The 21,857-nt window shown below is 50.9% G+C and overlaps 1 protein-coding gene across 2 annotated transcripts in view; it reads right to left on the bottom strand.

Annotated features, from left to right (window-relative positions):
* The window catches only part of LOC144808672 (adenosine deaminase 2-like), a 373,249-nt gene that overhangs the window by 236,591 nt on the left and 114,801 nt on the right, over positions 1-21,857 (bottom strand). For both annotated transcript variants that reach the window (XM_078673653.1, XM_078673654.1), the window contains exon 5: positions 18,516-18,643. In XM_078673653.1, the coding sequence (XP_078529779.1) occupies positions 18,516-18,643 (128 nt within the window). The remainder of the gene's footprint in view (positions 1-18,515; positions 18,644-21,857) is intronic.

The following is a 21,857-nucleotide window of genomic DNA, read 5'->3' as shown; positions in this document are numbered from 1 at the left end:
TCAGAAATCAGAATCCACGGGGTCACGCCACTGGGGCTCATTCTGTGGGAGTGAAGAAACGTGCCACCGGGCACCTGAACCAGGGTAACTCACGCCCAGCGTGCTCACGCTCATCAGACCACGTTGATCTGCGTTAAGAGCTACAGCGCCCACACCTGCTTGTACACAGAGTCACTGCGCAGCCTGCTGCGTCCACACACGTGCTGAAGCGCAAACCACTGAGCCGCACGTCAACACGCAAGCCGCGCCCTTGCTCTCACATACTCGTGCCCAGTCACAATGAGCAACACCACGCCAGCGGCAGGGGCTGCCGCATAGCAAGACGGAGGGCGCAATCCAGCGGTCGCCGCCAAACCTCCACCTCCAGTGCACACCCACACGGCAGTTGCACCACCACCCCCTTCAGTGAGGCCGCGGACCCCGCAACGGCTGCGTCAAGATGGAAGGCCTGGGCCAGACAGCTCAACTGATACTTCAAGGAACCCGCAAAACGGATGGGACTGTCAAGCCGTCACTCCACATCTACTACGGCGGTGCGGAGATCTATGATCTGTTCGAGACGCTCCCCAATACCGGAACCGATGACGACTACGAAGCGGCGGTCGCCGCGCTCAACAGACACTTCGACCCACAGCTCAATCACGACTTCGAGAAGTTCAAGTTCAAGAGGGCGTGGCAAACCGAGACCGAATCCACGGACATGTTCTATGCGCGACTACGCCGGCTGGCGAGCAAGTGCCACTTCACGGACCAGAGGGACGAAATCCGGGACCAGATCATCCTAGGATGCCGCTCAAAACTACTGCGGAAACTAATTCTCCGGCAACCTGGAATCTCGCTGGACGAGATCCTGATCCTAGCCTGCTCCCACGAACTGTTGGACGCCAGGGCAGAGGAGATGGAAACCGCCCTGCACACACCAGTCGCCACATCACCGATGCCCAGGCACCCGTCAATCAAGGTGGAAAAGGTTGAGGCCATCCAGAGACGTGTATCTTGTAAGTAGGGGATTGAGCAGACAGGTCGTAAAACATTCCCCTTGACCCCCCACACTGTGTGTAATGTTTGAGCATCCAGAGACGGCCCTCGACGCCTCATCTGGCGCCTAAACCGCTACCAGGTGGACCATGTGGATACTGTGGTGAGGAACACCCTGCGATGGCTGTCTGCAGGGCGAAAGGAAAAACATGCTCTCGCTGCGGAAGGCTCAACCACTACGGCAGAGTGTGCCGCGGTGGGAAGTTCAGATCACCAGTGTCAAGGCCCAGAAGTGTATCGCAGCGCGTTCACCAAATCTCCCTTGATGACCCACCGCCGGTGCAAGATAACCAGCCCCAGGAGCAACGCCCCATGTATGAAGATGAGGACGACAACAAAGTATTAGTGGTGTCATAAGTCAGCCGGATGGGGACCCGTCGAAGGCACTGACGTACGAGCCCTTATCGACACTGGGGCCTCCGTCAACGTGATGGACTCCGACCAATATGATCGCCTATCACCGCGACCTCCTCTTGCGCCATCCACGGCACGGATCTACACGTATAGAGGGATGGACCCGCTCCCTCTTCGGGGCATCATTCAGATCACGGTCGCGTGTGGGAGCTACTCCACCGAAGCGTAATTCCACATCACGGAGGGAAAGAAGGGACCTTGCTCAGCTGCCACACAGCCGAAAACCTCAGGCTTGTCTTCTTTGCTAATCAAGTTCATGAGTCCCATGCGGAGGCTATGTTAAGGGAGTTTCCGGCGCTCTTCGAAGGACTGGGGAAACTCAAAGGCAAGAGGTTCAAGCTCCACATTGACCTTTCCGTGCGACCGGTGCCCTCCGGTACCGTCGGGTGCCCTTCAACTTAGTCCCGCAAGTAGAGGAGGAGCTAAGGAAGCTCAAAGAGCTAGGGGTGATCGAGAAGGTGTGGGGCCTACCCCATGGGTGTCCCCGCTGGTCGTGGCACCCAAACCCAAGCAACTAGGAGCCATTCAACTCTGTGTCGATATGAGACTACCGAATACAGCTGTGAAGAGGGAACACCACATCACCCCCCCCAATGGACTGTGGTGTATTTACTATGGGTACTGTATCGATCCCCCTGTTTCTGACCCTTGTCTGGTTAATAATTGATTAGCAGCCATTCAACTGCACAGAAACCCGTTATCTGATTAGCCACACAATGGCACAGAAGCCCGTTATCTGATTAGGTCATAACGCATGCCATCTCATTAGGCAAGCACTATTTCTCCAGCCCCCTAATAGGCATACGGTGTTCTCAAAACAAATCAAACCTACCACGACCTGGGAAATCCCCTCAGCCATTGTTTTGATTTAGCCGAGAACTTCAGTAAAGAATGTGCGAACGATCAGTTCGTATGACATCCTTATTGACGTATTTATGTCCATCCTTACGTCAATCCCGGCACCTTTCAGGTATAAATAATACCGACATTGCCTTAAGCAAACACACGAGGTGGTGACAAGATTGGAGCAGCGAGACTTGCCGAGGAGCCCAGCTGACAGCGAAGCCCACAGACGCTGCCCCTCCTTTCTGACGCGCTGAGAGAGAGAGACGCTGCCTTTTCTCCTGCCGAGAAATCCAGCTCCGGCGCTTCCAAGCAGCCCTCGCAGGCAGCTGGAATATCAAGACCTGAGATAGAGATACCAGCCCTCCAGCCTTCTAAACTCCCAGGTACTGAACTGAATCATCCTTTGTAGAGAATTCTTGAAGCAGACTCTTGGCAAAGCAAACTTAACTTAAACTGCTACTTATCTACTCCCGCCACGTATTAGGCTTAGGTCAGGTACATTGGGGTAGGCGTAGTTAGAAGCACCAGTTGAGTACGATTAGTCAATGTATATATGTATGTATCTATTTTATCCATTTTAAGTACCATATGGCTAAGAAACCATATCAATGCTTTCACAGTATTATTTTATAATTCTGTTATTACTGTATGCACTTTACTTAACTATAAGTATTGCAATAATAGCGATTCATTTCTCTTGTATGAGAAAAGAGACTGATCAATAAATAACATCTTTTATTGAACACGCCCGTCTCTTCCTTTTCTCTACAATCTGGTGAAACTAAGAATGCACTGAACTGACTGAGTAAAATAAGTTGTCTTTTGTTTTCACACGACTCTAGAGATACACTCTTGATTAGGGGAGAGCAAAGTTGTCATGTTCTATGGTTGTCAGAAACTAAATCCCTTCTTGTCTATCCAGAGAGGTTAAACTCCTCCTTGTCTATTCGAGAAAGTTTCTAGTGAACTCTGAGCTAGCTGGCACACACATTAAACTTTAAGTCTAATATCGACAGTAGAAGACCTAGTTAACCTCTGTCCTACGTCTATACTATTGAAGATATTATTCCAATGCGCAGAGCCTATTGGGATGATAGGAACTACACTACAGGACGACATCGTGGCTGACTTAAAAAGAGCAAAGTGGTTCTCCAAACTAGACCTAAACGCCGGCTACCATCAGCTGGAACTGGAGCCAGAGAGCCGGTACATTACCACTTTTTCTACACATGTGGGCCCACGCAGGTACAAGAGACTCAGCTTCGGAGTGTCCTCAGCTGCCGAAGTCTTCCAAAATGCCATCCGGGAAGCACTGTCGGGGCTGCAGGGAGAGATCAACCTCAGCGATGATATCCTTGTGTACTCCACCACGCTCGAGGAACATCACTAGCACCTCAGGGCCGCGCTGAAAAGGCTAGTGGATTGCGGGCTAACGCTGCACAAATCCAAGTGCTCCTTCTATCAGGAGAGCATTGACTTCTTTGGCTATATGTTCACCCGTGAGGGACTCCTGGTGGATCCGAAGTAAGCAGGACCCATCCGAGCGGCCAGCACCCCTCGCAACCCCACTGAGCTGAGGAGCTTTCTCGGCATGGCCACATATTGTGGACGGTTTATTCCCAATCTAGCAGCAATATCCGAGCCACTGGGTGCGCTCATGCGTCAAGACCACAAGTGGAATTGGACTCTGGCGGCCAACAAGGCTTTCCAAGACATCAAGGCAGGACTGCTGGACAAGACCGTGATGACCTACTTCCATCCACAACACAAAACTGAACTGGTCGTCGTCGCCAGCCCTCTGGGCCTTGGAGTGGTCCTTCTCCAAGAACAAGGCCCGGAAGTGTGGAAGCCAGTTGCCTACGCCTGCAAAGCCCTCACCGACACCGAGATCAGATATGCCCAAATCTAGAGGGAGGCGTTGGCGATCAAGTGGCGTGCCAGCATTTTCACTTGTATCTATGCGGCCAAGAATTCAGTGTCGTGACCGACCAAAAGCCGTTACTCCCACTGTTTGCTGGCTCATCCCGATTAGCGCCCCCGAGGATCGAACGATGGCCCGTGCAGCTGCTAGGATACAACTTCAAGCTGATCTATCGCCCTGGGGCGCACAACCCTGCCGACCCCCTGTCTTGACACCCGGAATCGCCGACACCCGTCGACCAGTCCGCGGACGCCTGCAGCACTGAGTTGTTTGTACACATGGTGTTGCAAGGGGCATGTCCCAAGGCCATGACGCTCGAAGAAATTGGCCAAGCCACCCAAGAAGACCCCACTATCTCCCGAGTTCGAGGAGCCTTAGAGAACAACGGCTGGGCCTGCGTCCTGCGGCCGGAGGTCAGCCATTCCCGTCAACAACTGTGGCATGTTCGGAGCGAACTTAGCGTGGGGGAAGGAAGAGTCGTCCTGAGGGGACATCTCATCGTGGTCCGAGGAAAGCCTACAGAGGAGGATCCTCGCGTTGGTCCATGCTGGTCACCAGGGAATGGCCAAGACCAAGGCAAGGTTGAGGGACAAGGGTTGGTTCCTGACCATGGACTCCGTGGTAGAGGAGATGGTACGACAGTGCCATGCCTGCACGATCAGCGGGGAGACCCAGCGCCGGCACCAGTGATCACGGAAGAACCGTGCAGGACTCCGTGGACACATCTCAGTGTGGACTTTGGGAGCTTCTTGACGGTCGTCACATGCTGGTCATGGTTGACTCATTCACGAAGTTTCCCATCATCGAAGTCATTGCGGCAACAGCCTTCCCACAGGTGAAGAAAATCCTGGATCGAGCCTTCGCAATGATGGGACTGCCAGAAGAAGTCAAGTCCGACAACGGTCCCCCCTTCCAGGGGCGGGAGTTCCAGGAGTACCTTGAGAAGCTAGCGGTGCACCACAGGAATAGCATCCCGCTATGGCCCGAGCGAATGGGGAAGTAGAAAGACTGGTGAGGACAATTAACCATGCATTACGCATCGCAGTGGATAACGGGGAAGATCCTGAAGCAGCCCTAGACCAATTCTTAGGTGCGTGCCGTCAGACTCCTCATAGCACCACTAAGTGTGCTCCGGCTCATTTCCTGTTCAAGCGAGCCCCACGAGACAGTATCCCGTCTGACCCGACTTGGGTGCCCATGGAGCGGGATGATGCAGCCGTCCAGTTGAGGAGGGAGACAACGAACCGGAAGGCGAATGAGGCCCGAAGAGCTTAGGAACCGCAGCTCAGAGTAGGAGACCCGGTGGTGATCAAAGACCGACACCCCGGATGGAAGTCCCGGATGCCCTACAAGCCCAAGGTGTGGGTGGTTGTAAGTGTCTAAGGGTCCATGGTAACTGCTCAAAAGGGACAACAATCTGTCACGAGGAATGTGTCCAGTTTCAAGAAGACAACGGAGGCGGAAGTCGACCCGAGGTCTCTGGGAACCCGGACTCTTTGCCAAGCTTATCTCCCCCCGAATCGCCAAATGTGAGAAACGCATTGCCAGAGTTGCCGAGACAAGTCAGTTAAGGAAGTGATGGTGGTGCCCGTTTGACTGGCCAGAATGCTGCTGCTGAGTTGGATGAGGGAACCCCGGCTGGGGCTGCAACATCTCCCTGTGCCCGGAGCCAGAAGTATGGTCTCCGTCCTAATCCGGTGCCGAGTCAACGGCTGAGAGACTTTGTATATACCTCACCCTGAAATGAGAGAACTTAATAGTCTTGAACCAAAAGAAGGGAGGGATGTAGAGAGCCACCCGGACTCTCTACAACAATGTTTCAATAACCACATGCATCCATACACCCTCCGGGCGGGCGCGTCCCGAGGGTATAAATAAATGTGCTATAGACGGCACGTGGTCTTCTAGCCACGAGAGCTAATTACACGTCTCGTGTGGTCATTGCCACTGAGCTGCTGCGGCCTAGACTGCCTAGGCCCCAACACGCTACAGGGGGGAAGTTAATTCGATTCAATCCATTGAACCAGGGCCGTCCTCTCTGCATCACAGTCATAGACCCCGGAACAAAGGAACCCCTTGTGATTAATTTTGTGTGGTTTAGGGTGATGGACGGGCTCCAGGACTCTGGTGCTGCAGGGTAGGGAGCAAAGCAGTCAGAGCAAGAGGCCATCTTCCTCAGGTTCCAGCCACGCCCCCCACTTTCTCTGAATTTATATGCATTATGTTTTGTAAAGACACATACAACCACATGAAACAGGCCAGCCTCAAAAACGTTTTAATTTTGAAACTTATGGTGTATTGGTGTGCGGAGAGAAAAAGTGAACAGCAGGAGAGATTTTGAGTGGTGGCCCCCATTCCCCTAGCGAGACACCTGTTCATCATTAATAGAACATATTTATTAACTACCCCTAAAGAGACACCTATTCATCATAAATACTACTGATTTATTCTGCGAGAGGAGTGTAAGAGGACTGCAGGAGGACAGGGAGAGAACTCCCGACACCATAAAAGTGGATCTTTGGTGTGTTCTGTGGTGATGGCGGCGGTCAGGTAAGAAAAAAAAAACTTTTTCTTCCTTTTTCTTGAATTAGGCATTGATCGTTATCTTTATGGCCCCTAGCAAGTCTAGAAGGGCATGCAGGACATCCAAGGTAAGAAAAACAAAGCCCCACAAAAAATCCCCTAGGATTGTGATGGAGAAATGCCCTGAACCAGAAAGTGTCCTGTGTTCAGGGCCGGGGAGAGCCCTTGAGGTGGATGGCGCTTGGTCAACAGGAGCAAAACACACAAGATGATGGACGGAATGTTGCACAATGGCAAAACATTTGCCCCCAGTCACTGATCTGGGTAAAATCCATAGTTATTTTGCTCACCAACCCATCCCAGTTCAGACATGGCTATATGCAAATCAGTCTTGACTCTGTGCCTGAAACCGGTCCTAGGATGCTTGATTCCGGTCCAGGGAAGACATGGCTTGGCAGTTCGGTCTGGACTGTTCCCATGAGGCACAAAGTCAAGACTGATTTGCATATGGCCATGTCTGAACTGGGATGGCTTGGTGAGCAAAACAACGATGGATTAAACCCAGATATGTGACTGCGGGTGAATGTTTTGCCATTGTGCAACATTCCGTCCATCATCTTGTGTGTTTTGCTGTTCACCCTATGTGGGATTTAACTATCGCCACTGGGGGCCCTCCATGTGACCAGTGTAGGTGACCTATCAGGCCTTGATATGACCACAATTTCAGTATGGTGCTAAGGTGATAAGCTTAGGGGGCAAAAAGAGCTGAGATCTTGAAGAAGGAAGATGTCTGAATAATCTACTTTCCCTCCCACCGACCTCTATGGTGCAGGCAGTTAAGGTGGAAACAGGCCTAACGGGTGGGCGTATTTAGCACTGGCGGAGACTATAACATTTTGGAAGAGGATAGAAAGTGTAAAGTCCCCAAAATAAACCTGTGATGTAAAAGAGAGATGTTACAAAGTGAGCTAAACTGGGCCTGAAGAGTAAGAAAGATAGTTCAAACCTGTTGCAGGGAATCACAAATAGAATTGGTGGATGGTATAAATGCAATAGAGTGGGTAAAGAGGCGTAGAAAAAAACCCAAAGCAGGATTCCAGGGAGGAGGATCTTCTAAATTTAGTAAAGAAACATTCTGTCTCCCACCTGATGAATTCATGTATAAGAGGTGAGACCTTTACCTATCTGGAGAGGCTCCCAAATAATAAGATGTGAAGAAGCCTCCTTAAGTTTAGATGTAGGTTAAATCAAGTCCTGTCAGAAAGAGGATGGGCTTGGTAAGTGAAGGAAGAATCTGTAAGTGTGGTCTCAATATGAAGGGAGATTTAATCCACGTCTTTTTGGACCGCTTGTGGTTTTCTGCTCAACAGAAATCCTTTTTAGAACCTACTTTGATAAAATATCACATAATGGATAGACGACTTAGGGGCTCATTAGGATGGCAGAAAAATAGCCGCTGCCGAGCCCGCAGTGGCAATCGTTCTGTCATCGTCATGAGATTTACCCCACGCCACATTATGATGGCGGTGGATATCGCGGCGGATGGAAAGTCTGTCCGCCACTTTTCCGCCTTCATCACGATTGCCTGGCGGAGCGTCAGCATGCTCACAATGGTGGCGAGCCTAACAGGCAGTGCCGGCACACTTATGATGTCGGCAGAAGCCAGCGTTTCCGTGGCAGTTGAACCGCCATTAAAAGGCTGGCAGAGAATGTCCTCAGGGGCACGTTGCGGGCCCCCCTTGTGTTGGGGTGAGGTGTGGGTGCACTGGGGGGTATCCATGGTACCCCCTTACATTTCACTGCACCAAGTGGCAGGCACAGTGTAGTGCCTGCCACGTAGTGCAGTGAAATACACAACATGCTCTTTTTCACATCGCAGCGGTGCTGCTGTCAGCCGCAATGTTAAAGGTGCGGAATCCAACCGCAGCGGTGGTGGTCCCATCATAATTGTATATGCGGGACCGACTCACGCATGGCGGTCGGACCAAATCATCGCTACGGTGGCAGGCGGACCAAGTCCACCTGCCATCGTAATGAGCCCCTAAACTATTGGCAGAAATGAGATTTTTTCATATGGTGTGTTCCTTGGGTCGAATTTTATTATCTTGATACATTTTTACAGTTAGATTAAGAAAGCCTTATTAAATTATGTGAAATCGTTTGCTTGATTGTCACTGAGGATTTTAGAGAATGTAGATTTTCTTGAATGATGAATTGAGTTTTAAATTCAATAGTTATATTGTGTTTTATATTGAGTATTTTCGAATTTGTATTTTATCTTGTTTTAAGAATCCTTGTTTAAAAGACTAAGGTCTAAATACACATATTTTTGACTGTCTGACCTTAAAATTGATGTATTGATTTAGGACATGTAGAAGTGGGAAAGGAGAAATGGGAGCTATAGGATTGGTTCTACCATAAGAATCACCCATTTATATTCATTAGGTCCTAATCTTTTTTGTCCAAAAATATTTTTAATATTTTCAATGTAATAATTCACTAACGACTGTATGTCTAATTTCCCTTTTTTTGCTATTCTGAAAGTGTACTTTGTCTGAAACAAAAAAGACCATTATGTTGTTTTGAGCGTGAACCTTGTTCTTTAGACTCCGGCTCAAAAAATTCTCCATCACTCCAGTCCTTATCTTGCACCCAGGACAAAGTTGGTCTGCTAGAAGACTTTCAAGTACCTACACTAGCAACCCCTTACCTATAAATTGCGCATAAGTCCATGTCGCTTTAGCGACATACACACAAAAAAAACCTACAATGAGACAAATACTTTTCTGACCTCCAATTCATAACTCACACCACAAAGTATGTTATGCTAAACACAACCACTCTTCAGCCTTCAGGTTTTTACAATACGTTACCTCCATGTTCACATTCCTTGTCACAGCCCTCACCACATTAATAGATTCCTTCTCATCTGTAGCGCTATAATTCCAAATATTGCTTGCCTGCCTCCTTCTTGGATGGTAACCTGGTTCAAAGTTTGCAGTAGAAAGAAAATTGCCAGCAATCTTGAAGCTCATATTGTCACTCTTGAAAGGGCGGCGGGTGAGTCTCTTTATTTACTTTTTTTAAAATTATTTTTTTATTGGAACAGGAAAACAAACAAACGAAAGCAAGCAGACAGAATACATGATAGTACAGAATAAATACCAAGAGACGCAAATAACAGTTATTAAATTAATAACATCTCTAGATTCCATGGAGATACGTTAATAGATCTGAATAGATAGCAGCAATACAGATACTCCAAAAAAAACAAAACTTTTTTTAAATAGTTTAGGGAATATATACCCTATTTCTCAGTAGCCTGTATTAAACTATGGTCAATGTTCAAGCTTACTCCCAGCGGTTCCCCACAAATACATATCTCCATATATGATTGTTTCTGTGCTCTACAATAGCAACATCAGACTAGTGTATAATCTATTTAAAGTGCATATAAGACTAGCAGCAAAAGAAGATTTTTTTTAAATTAAATACTAGGATAGGTTTTATAGCTATAAAATGACTACCACAGCCTGGCATTTAAATCAGAGCCTATAAACAGTGCAGTGTGTTGGTATCCTAACAAACAAAGAAGTTTAGAAACGTATTTAAAGTGTATTGTGCTGATAGCATCGCTGTTTTTACAATAAAGTGCTGAGTTTTTTTTTAAAACAGATTTTATTGTGTGAACTCGCATATCATGCATATCTCTGACACCCAGAGACCAATGCCACCATCAATGCACCAGCTATATCTTTGGTCACATGCATAACAAGGAATACTTCTAAACACCCCCCCTGCTGAAAAATTTAAAACCACAGGATGTAATCGATGTGCAATCCCCCTTCCCTCTCCCCACTCCCACACCCACCCTGCGTGCGAACTCGCCCATCTGACGCATAAAACAGCAAAACATTACATGCCATGTAAAGTCCATACCAACTGCCACTGCTCCCGGTCCGTGTCCTCAGATCGTCGGTAGGGTGGCCTCCTCGGGCGGCGGGTCAAGGTCCAGACCCCGATAGTCCGCCCACCGCTTCCAAATTTTGAAGTGCGTCCGGGGACAGCCCCTTGCTAGGAATACAGGTTGTTCCAAGCCCATGCAATAGTCCATTCCATTCTTCCAGGCCGTGAGTGACGGTGCCTGGGGGGCCTTCCATGCTTTCGCAATATCACGTTTCGCCAGCGTAAGTCCCAACAACATCAAATTACGTTTATACCTGTTTCCCCCGACCCCAGCCATGACATGCAGCAGTGATAGTTTGGGATCCCTCTGTAACCTCCAGGCTAAGACTTCATCTAGGCAACAGTGGACCCCATCCCAAAACCTTTGCAACGATGCGCAGTCCCACACCGTATGTAGTAATGTGCCTACTTCTGACCCACAGCGAAGGCAGTCGGGGGACACCACCAGTCCCGCCTTCCACAGCCGCTGCCTGGTGTAATATGTGCGGTGCAAGTATCTGAACTGGATCAGGCGCAGGCGCGTGGATATGGCCACACCCCCTGGGGCTCTCGAGGGCTTCAACCCAATCCTCCTCGTCCAGGTCTCCGACATCCCGTTCCCAGTGGGCTCTAAGGCAACTCAGATCTGAGGAGCAATGACGCACTAACATCTGGTAGATACGCGATAGTTTTTTATCTGGCAGCTCTCCCATGAAGATTTTCGCTTCTATGGGACTGAATTCGGGGATCTGCTCCAGACCAACTAAGGAGGGCGCCAGAGCATGGCGGAATTGAAGGTATTTATAAAACTGGGTGCGGGGCATCCCATAGTCCTCCTGCAAATTCGCAAAGGACTTAAGGGTGTCACCCGACAGAACGTCACCCAGGGTGGAAATGCCAATGGCGTCCCAACCCCTGAAGCCCATCAGGGCGTCCAACTGCGGGAGCCTTCCATTGCGCCAAAGGGGGTGTTTCCTGCGTAAGGACATTCCACCAACCCGTCCGCCGCAGCGCCTGCCTCCACACGTGAAATACCACCTGCGTGGATGATGGGAGGGACTTCCGAAGGGGTGCCGCATACAGCAGCGTGTGCACAGACGCCGAGCCCATTAAATGTCTTTCAACGGCATAGGCCGGGTCCCCCCGGTCACCATACCACCAGTCATTTAACACCAGTAGATGTGCCGACACATAATACGAGAGCACGTCTGACGTGGCCAAACCACCGGCGTATGTTGACAGAAAGCACGTCCATAGGGCCACTCGGGCCACGCCCCCTTCCCACAAGAATGCGCTCAACGCTGAGTTAAGCTGCCTAAACCAGCGAGGGGAATCACATGTGGATGATTCTGTAGCTGGTACACCAGGCGTGGAAGCGCCACCATTTTAAAAATTGCAGACCGCCCGAGAATAGATAACGGCATCCGCGCCCAGACCTTCAGGTCCTCGCGTACTCGATCCCATACTGGAGTGATGTTGCGCTCCCAGGATAGAGCCGCATCTTCGGATAGAAAGACTCCCAAGTACTTCACTCCATCCGTCACCAGCCTGAGGCCCGATGCCAAGTCCCCAACGCTCCACTGGTCACCCAACAGCCACAGCGTGGATTTGCCCGGATTCATATATAGGCCCGAGCGGTCCAGGGCCGTAAGGAAAAACAAGACATCGTCAGCGTACAGAGCTATTTTGTCGGTAAGGCCCGGCGCCCATCGAAATCCTCTGAGTTGAGCATCATTGCGCACCCATGCCGCAAGGGGCTCCATGGCAAGCGCGAATAAATATGGGGAAAGGGGACAGCCCTGTCGCGTCCCCCTCCGGACCGGGAACGAGCAAGACACCGCGCCCCCGACACGCACTGAGGCCGTGAGACCTGTGTAAAGCAAGTGGACATACGCTAAAAACCGTGGACCAAGATTTAGGCGGCTCAGCAGGGCAAAGAGATACGTCCAGTTGAGTGAATCAAATGCCCTATCCATGTCCGCTAGGAACAACGCAGCCGGCTCCCCCAAACCTCTCCAAGCTGACACCGCCACCTGAGCCCGCCTGATGTTGTGACGAGTAGCCCGCTGCGGCATAAACCCGGCCTGATCCGGATGTATCAGATCCGAAATATGCGGCTTGAGCCTAGTGGCAAGAGCCTTCGCCAAAATGTTTGCCTCAGTGTTCAGGAGTGATATTGGGCGGTATGACGCATGGCTCTCCGGGGGTCTCCCGGGCTTCAGAAACACCACCACCTCGGCATGACGCCAGTCCGGCGGGAGTGAGCCGCTCTCGCATGACTCTTCAATGACCGGTCGAAGAAGCGGGCCCAGCTGAACCGAAAACTTCCAGAAGAATTCACTTGGGAACCGTTTGGACCCGGCCCCTTGCCCGGGTTTAGTTCGCCCAGGGCGGCGCCCAATTCTGTGTCAGTCAGGGGCAGATCCAGCAGATCCCTAACCTCGTCCGAGACGGCTCTCGGCGGGAGATCATCAATAAACCGCTTAATGGTATCGGCCTCCAAACATTCCCGAGGGGCGTATAGGGCCTTGTAATACCCGGCGAAGCTCTCCGCAATCTCCACTGGATCTAACATGGGCTCCCCCTCAGGGGTAACTATCCAAGGCAAGGGCTGGGCATGCATGATGCTCTGGCAAAGACGGTGCAGCATTTTGCAGGACTTATCGCCCCACTGGTAAACCCGACTATGGGTCGCCAACCAGGCCTGCCTCGCCTCATCCAGCAAAACCGAAGCGTGCTGCTGTTGTGCTAGCGCCAGCTGTCGCCGTGCCAGCCCGCCATCTACCTCTCAAGCTCTGCGCTCCAATGCTTCCAGTTCTGCCTCCTGTCGCACTAAGTCCCGACGTCTCTCCCGTCTCGCCGCCGCACACCAGGATATGTCCACTCCTCGCAACGTAGGCTTCAAGGCTTCCCAGAGGGTAGACGGTGAGACAACGGACCCCTTATTCGCGGACAGATAATGATCTATTTCTACCGTAAGGTGTGCTGCGTATTTGGCTTGGTTCAAGTGCCAGGCCGACATCCGCCACCGGAACGGCTGCTTAGCTGGGCCCACACGTAGCACGGCAAGCACCGGCGAGTGATCTGACAGGGCCCGCGGTAAGATTTTCGCCGAAGCTATGCAAGAGGCAGACCCCCTAGGGATAAGAATGTAATCCAGCCGGGAGAACGAATCACGCGCTGCCGAGAAGTAGGTGTACTGCCTACGCGCACCATGTTTGTGTCGCCAAGCATCTAGCCAGTCCAGCCCTGTGATCAATACTGATAGTTTGGTCGTGGTTCCCACACGCCCCCTTCCGCCACCTGTCCCAGCCTCTATCCACAACATCATTCCAGTCCCCCCCTACAATGGACAAAGAGTCAGGTATCTCACCCCACAGGGACATGATCTTTTCAACCAGTGGCCACTGGAGCGGCGGTGGGGCATAGACGCTACCAAAAGTCACCCTATCCCCGCCTATCTCCCCCTGCACCACCACATATCTACCTTGTGTGTCTGTCCAGGCGCGCTTATGAGTATATGACACCCTGCGGTGTGTAAGGACCGCTACCCCCCTAGAGCCTCTCGTAAAGCCGGAGTGAAATGTCTGTGTGTATCCTGAGCGCTGCAGGCACAGTGCTTTGGTGCCTAGCAAATGAGTTTCCTGCAACAAAAGTACATCTACCCCCGCCCTTTTAGCATACTGAAACACAGCACTCTGCTTAATTTTGTCCAGCATCCCTCTCACTCATGACCCTTAGCGATCCGGGGCATACCCGTCCTCCCGGTGGACGTCTGAACAATATGGCAAATATAGGACTAGAAGTTCCAGCATCCAGCCGGCATGGTACATTGCAAACAACAGGCATCAGAGCGCACGCAAGCAAGGCCCCCCCCCCCAACTTCTCAAGAACACCCTTCCCCCGCATCCACCCCCCTCCCCGCACCTCCTAAACATGGAAGCACCTCTCACGGACGAATGTCGACCAAGCTCCCAACAGGGGAGCAAGCGCCGCATCCTCCAATGGATCCCCAAGTAACAACCCATCAGAACTAGGCCGTCACTCCCACCCTCCCATATTGAACAGGACGGGCTCCCAGCCTACATCTACATTGCACCTGGGCTTCCAGTAAAGCATATTCATGAACCAGCATTCATGTCCCATTGTCATCAAGGCATTACAGGCTCCTGATCTTGTGTCGGGTTGGCCTGACGTGCGGCCGAGCTGGATCGCGAACTCCTGCCTGATCGCAATCCTCTATGTCTCCGAGGCTGACTCCGCAAGCCCTACCTGGCAATCCCACTCGAGGAAGAGTCCGACTCTCCTTCCCTGGCAGTGTTGAGCCAGATTTTGACCGTCTCATCAGTCCACTGAAACACTTCTTCTTGAGTGTCAAAGAACAGCGTACGAGACTTATAGACAACTCGCAGCCGCGCCGGATGAAGTAGTGCATATTGAAGTTTCAGATCACGGAGACGGGCCTTGGCCGCGTGGAAGGATTTGCGCTGCTGCTGCACCAGCCTCGTGTAGCCCGGGAAGATCATGATGGTGGCGTTGTCGTGCGTGAGAGCACCTTTAATTCTCGCCTGCCGCTGGATAGTGTCCCGATCCGCATAGTTCAGGAATTTGGCAATAATCGGTCTCGGGCGCTCACCGACCGGGGGCTTCTGCACCAGTGCCTGATGGGCTCTCTCCACCACGAAGCATCGAGACAGGGCATCCGCCGGGATCCAGCCCTCCAGCCACTGCGCTATGAAGGTCTCTACACTGCCCCTCTCACACCCTTCCGGAAAGCCGACAAAGCGCAGGTTGTTGCGCTGGGCCCGTCCTTCGGCATCCTCCGCCCTCAGGACCAGGCCCTTCTGCACTTTCTCCATGTCTGCGACTTTCCGTTTAAGGGTAGACACGTCGTCCTCAACGCCAGAAATCCGAGTCTCCACACTTGTAATGCGCTCTACTGCATTCCTCAAGTCCTGCCGGAGAAGGGTAACATCTGCCCCGACGGCCCCTATCTTCGCGTCGAGCATGTCTCTTGATTGCGTGATTGCGGCAAGCAGCACCGCATTGTCCGAAGCGGGCGCCGAGGGGCCACCGGATCCCACCGCCTCTGTGAATTTGTCTATGGGCCCATGTTTACCCTGTCCCCCTCCGGCCCCTCCTCGTGTCATGGCTGACTGCTAGCACCGCACAGGATATGAGTCCTACTGGAGGCTTGATTATTGCCGGCTGCAGACTAGGCTGGAGGGTCAGGGACCCCCGCGGTCAGCGGGTATGAGACAGGAGTCCGCCCCCACAGGCGCTGGCCCAGCGTCGCACCGAGCCTGTCCTGGCCGTGCGCTCAAGTGCCATCGCTCAGCCGTCCCCCGCTCAGACTGGCCACCGGCAGCGCACCCCCGGCCACATACAGTCTCAGGCTCCTTCCCACCGGGGCCCGATCTGACCCCCGAGGTCCCAACTGGGGGGCGTGCAGCACTCACCACTGATCTCCGCTGTCAAGCAGCCTCCGGCAGGACTTCAGTAGGCGCCTTCCTCCCCGCCAGGGCTCTCCGCCGCCGCAGCGATGGGTACTCAGCTCAAGATGGCGGCGCCCACTGCCGCCCGTCTCTCACAACCCTGGCCCCCGGTGCTTCTCCTTCTATTGAGAGCGGTCGTTGTCCCACTCCCTGCCCCAGCGGGCAGTCCAGGCAGAGGCAGTATCACCGGGCGACTCGGACAATGGAGCCCCCAGGGCCAGGCGTGGAAGCCCGGGGTATGGCCTGCACTCGGCAGGTCGCCAAACTCTGGAGCCACACACGAAGCAACAAACGTCCGTCCTCGACCTCCCAAGGTTCCTGGTATGCTGGACCACAGTTCGGGGCACTCTCTCACCGAGAGCCAGCGGCGGTTACCCTGAGGCCACACCGGGGGGACCCACCACTCGCAGTCCCTGTCCGTGCTGGGCGCCGCCCGTCCTCCCCACCGGGGCCCGATCCAGCCCCCGAGGCACAGAGACTCTGGGCAAGCCCCACTCACCGCCACCTCCATGTCTCCGCCGGACTGCGCAGCGCCTCCCTTCAGATATCGGGAAGGTCAGGTCCGTCTTCTCCGCGTTGGGGGTCTCTACCATGCGGGGCCACAATCAGCGTCTCCCAGCTCCCGTTGATCAGGGCCACACAGCTTTTGCAAGGGCCCTTCCCCTGCCCGCTGCTGCCACCCGGCCGAGCGGCTCCAACGCAGACAGGGCGGCCCAAAATGGCGGCTGCCTCTCGAGGGTGTCAACTCCAATATTCGCCCAGATAGCTTCTAGCCGGGCACCGCTCCAACGTCCAGCAGCGCACCCGCCGCCAGGAGCAGGGGTCCCCCCCTCGGACAGTCAGGCCCCCGGTCAAGCTCCGGCACTCCGCAGCGCCCAACGCCACTGCCTGCAGCCGCACCCAACCCGGGCGGCGCCAAAATTGAGGCCCCGGCTGTGCAGGCCCCGTCGGATCTTTCGAGGCCCGCAGCGTGTCTGGGTAGTTTTCGTCATCCTCGGTGCCTCTACTCGGCTGTTCTCGCTACCGAGTGTAGTGCACCGGTCCAGCAGCAAGAAGCACTGTCCGAGAGCCCAGTGGATGCCAAGGGCAAGGATATTCCAACAGGATAAGGTTAGGCTGGTCGGAGCTCAAGCTCTACACGACAGCCATGATCGCCGGTCAAGCCACACCCCCCTAAAGTGCTGAGTTTAACTGATAGCTGAACAATACCTTCATCAAACCTCACCAATCGATTTCGAGAGCTATTGAAAGTGCAGATATGGCTGGAAGCAGCTACTGATAAAATAAAATGCAGAAATTGGCTCTGAAAAAACACCGGACTCTGAATCTTGCAATAGCTCCTAGGTTGCTTATCCGTTCTCCAATTTTGCAGGACAAGTGACCTAGCGACCACTATGGAGATTAGTATAAAATACTGCTGACATTTTGTTAACCATTTCACCTCCCCCGAGGAACCAAATAAAACCAACATAGGTGATGGATCGATTGTCACAGACATAAATAGAGAAATCCTGGTAAAAAGGTCTTTCCAGAATTGCTGTCACTTGTTTACATTCCTAAAATATAAGCACCCATCCTCCATCTTCCTGTTTATTACATCTGAAACATTGGTTCGGGTTTGTTGGATACATCTTATGAATCTCTGGGGGGTGTGATATGCCAACCAATTAGATTAGAAAATTCATTCTCTTAAAATTAGCGCCTCTGAGTGCTTTATTCGCTAGCTCACTAAGCTGTTGTCATTCTTTCGTATTACATTTACTCCCCATCTCCACATGAATTTTCTGGAGTTCTTTTGTCAAAATCTCTTCGGTATGAGCCTTTTGATGTTATAGCCGATACCAGCATCCTACCCCCAGCATTATATTTGCCATTTGCCTTGTGATTTGGCGTGTTGCCTCACCCATCACTGTATAATTTTCTTGCTGTGAGTGAGTCTCGGTGTGCCCTGAAGGATTCAGTCTTTTAACTGGCAGGTTTCACTCACATTTACTTGGTGATTAATTTGTAACAGAATCAGTGCCTGTACCCAAAACTTTGCTCAAAAGCCCATATGCTGCACTATTAAATGTCAGGGTGTACTCTTGCAGGTTTCTACTTTCTCTATTTCTGACTATTTTTCCGTCTTTCTCTACCATTTTTCTCCATTGTATGTTTTCTCCTCTCCTGCTTTCAGTAAATTTCCGATGAGGAAAAATGACCGCTGCTGGGTCAAACTGGCTCAAATTAAGCACTGCATGTACAGAGCAACCACATATATCCAATTAGCTATTTTAAATGTTGGGTTAGAAAAACAAAACAAAAGCTGCTTTTGTTGCTACTGGGCTTCCTACCTGTGCACTGTGTAAATAATTTTGACTCCCACAAAGTCTGGGTGCTCCCTGACAAACTGCTCAGCCACATCTTGGTACGTTTGAAGGGCCCACGCACTGTTATGCAATGTCCCGTCCAGTTCGTAGACCTGCAATATTGACAGAAAATTAGTTGGGAAAAAGTTCGCCAGCAAGACACATTTTTTAAATATGAATTCTCCTTGTTTATAAGATTTGTTCTGTATTGTTCAGAGTCCCAGTATGTCTTCTGGTGAAGAACCATCTCACCAAGAGTCGAGCGAGTAGGCACCAAGATAGTAGAAAGGCTGCACATCTGGTAAAATTACCTTTACCATACTATCCTTAGGGCAGAGGAAATTCTGCTGGGGATTCCCCACTGGCAGTGACTCCTCCAACAGAGAATTTAACGCTTTCGCTAAAAATCACAGGATTTTCCATCACCACTTAATTTAAAATCAGGCCCTGAATTTTATCACTGTATGTTTTCATATGGAAACCAGGGAAGTGAACACATAAGTAACCTGATGAAGGGTACACGAGTAAAATGCCGAGACTCGCCTACCCTCACGCAAAGCAGCACCAAGCATAAAATGAGAATAACCCAAAGTTATTATAATTTTATGTTTCATGCTCTGCAATGCTCAAAAGCAGTAGGGCGATGCTCCTCTGCCATAGCGGAGGAGCCGCCACTGCAAGCAACACCACCCTTCCCTTCGTAGACTTCAACCTCTTTCCAAGAATCACCAGGACATATTACAAACCAAAGATGAGAACACCCTGTTATTAGACAACACTTTTCACCCTCAGTCTTTAAAGGAAAACCTGCCTTAAAGCCAATACCTCGGCCTGAGACGCAGGCCCGGACTGGCAGTAACGGGCACTGGGCAATCCACCCGGTGCGCCGCACGGGTCGGGCCGGTTTTGGGTCCCTGGGGGCCGATTTTGTTACAGGGCCTTTTTTGCAGCATAGCTGCAAAATCGCCCTGTAACAAAATCGGCCGAAAACCAGCCCTGGCAAAGAGCTCGGCGTCACCCTCAATCCCCGGGGTGCTGGCCGAGCACTTTGCCTGGGCCAGTTTTGGTTCCCAGTCCGGCCCTTCTGAGACGTAACTGTACTAAGAAGACAGATTTTCAAAGTCAAGCAGAGGCCCTAACTAAAAAACACTAGAATCTAGAAACTATCCTAAACGGGCTTAACAAAAATTTATAAAAGGGCAAAGAAACAACAAAGAGAGGTATTTCTTCAAAATAAAGAAAAACCTAAATAACAGGAAACACTGACATTTGTAACAACCTTTCAGTTTAAATCTTTTTTTATTGAATATATCAAACAGCAGCATATGGTAAAAAGTCTTATGGGTAGAAGCATTTTGTAAGAACATTGAAACCTTAATCCCAAATCCCAAAAACCTCACTCTATGACCCTCCCCTTGCCCTCCCCCAGGTGACCCTGTATAGGCAAAGGAAGGGAAACCCGGGTGCCGTAGCGGCTCTGAATCACCAACATGACTCTAGGCTGTATCAGAAGGGGAGTCTCTAAGCCGTAGGTATCTAGGACAGGTGAGCTCCGTAGCTCTGTGCTCAATAGAAAAGGAATGAAAGCCAAAGATCTGGGAAGGTGATTCAATTTCCCTGTAGTGAAAAAAAATATGCATTCCATGCCTATCACATGCCACATTTTGCATAACCACCCCAAATAAGTAGGAGTGCAATCTGAGCACCAATGGGATAGTACATTTTGCAAGGCCGCGCCCATGGCAAAGTCTATTCGTCTACCTTTATGTGATTTGAGTGAAAATGGAAGTGTGTTGGGTAGGCTCAAGATGACATATGCTTGAAAGCAAGACAATTGTGTACCAAAGTGTTTGTCCTTGTCATTGAGGACCTGTGTTCAGTAAGGTTGGACGGTGGGGCACTCCCACAGCAGATGGGTTAGTGTGCCTAGGGCCCCGCAGTTTTGCCAGCTGTCAGGTTTGCGAACTGGATTGCTTTTGTGTAATCTGGGAGATGTGAGGTACCAATAGCTGGCAATATTGGTTGCTGTTTCAATGCTAAAAACATAATGGGCTGTGTGCCGCGCGCAGTATTATATCACCCTACTCCCTCTGATTCAGTGTGCGACCCAGTTCTAACTTCCAGCGTCTCTCCCCTGGGATTTAGTCGCCAGTACCAGTGGGTGCAAAAGATGGTAGAGCTCAGTAATGAGGCATGTGTTAGAGGTTTAGGTGAGCATTCATTTTTCATAGGGCGTGAGGAGTCTTAGGGTCATATTGAAGTGTGCATGACCCAGTGTTGCACCTGTTGGAAGTGATGGCATTCGGATTCCGGCATTTTTAGATTGGAGGAAAGGCTCTCAAAGGTCTGTGGGTCCTCCTAATCAAAGAGGTGGCCAATTGATCTGCACCCCTCTCAGTCCCACCGGTGTGTTGCAGGGATTCTGCGCAAACACAGATGGGACCTCAGTATGCAGGGACTGAGTTTTCCTACCACCTTAGTACCCATGAGCCCGGGACCGACTAGCTATAGTGTCTCACTTGCCTTCCTACTCAGTCACAGAGGAACAAGTGATTAGACACCCCAGAACACAACACTCCGACTCTCTCAGGAATCGGAGTTGCAAGACACAGCCTTCCGCTCACACTCTTGTACTCATCCACAATAAGCTCTGACAGAGTCACAAACAAGTTTAAAATATTTATTTTAACTAACGTACTCTAGTATACAGAATACGTGCCCCAATCAGCAGAAAAATTCCTAACACAAATGCTGTCAGCATAGCAAGTAGTCCTTAAATCATAAAAGGAGCCATCATAATGAATGATGGAGCAGCCTAATCTCCCTCCCCTTATTTAGAAGCAGGATGATTATATATAAGAAGATCTTTGGGTGTTATCAGCAGACCCCATACCTCAGTCTATAGATGGAAGATCTACATCACAGGTGCTGTCAGTCTATTCTCCCTGGAAATATCCCTCTACAAGTGTGTGCCACCTATCCGTGTACCCTCAGATGACCAAGGTACATGTTCCTAAACAACAGCTGAAGCTGCAAGTTTTGTTTAGATGCTAGGGCCTGACCAGAACAGAATAAAAAGGGGCATTGTTGTTCAACTTTGTTCACAATGTTCAGACTAAATCCCAGGAACGAGCAAAGTGTAAAAACAACAGTAAGTTCTTATGTGAAAGTTGCAATGTGGCACAAGCAAAAAAACTTGTTTAGTAACATGCACAAAGCAGCGGACAGTCTGCAACGTGCTCATGCTAACATAAGGAAGACAACAATGGCCATCTGGGCCACTTGACACCCTCCCCTTTGGCAGGACTGTAGTCCTTATCAGATACA

The sequence above is a fragment of the Lissotriton helveticus genome, chromosome 1_1 (assembly GCF_964261635.1).
Source record: "Lissotriton helveticus chromosome 1_1, aLisHel1.1, whole genome shotgun sequence".
NCBI classification, from domain to species: domain Eukaryota; kingdom Metazoa; phylum Chordata; class Amphibia; order Caudata; family Salamandridae; genus Lissotriton; species Lissotriton helveticus.
Note: the sequence above shows the minus strand (reverse complement) of the source record. Positions and strands in the feature narration are given on the sequence as shown.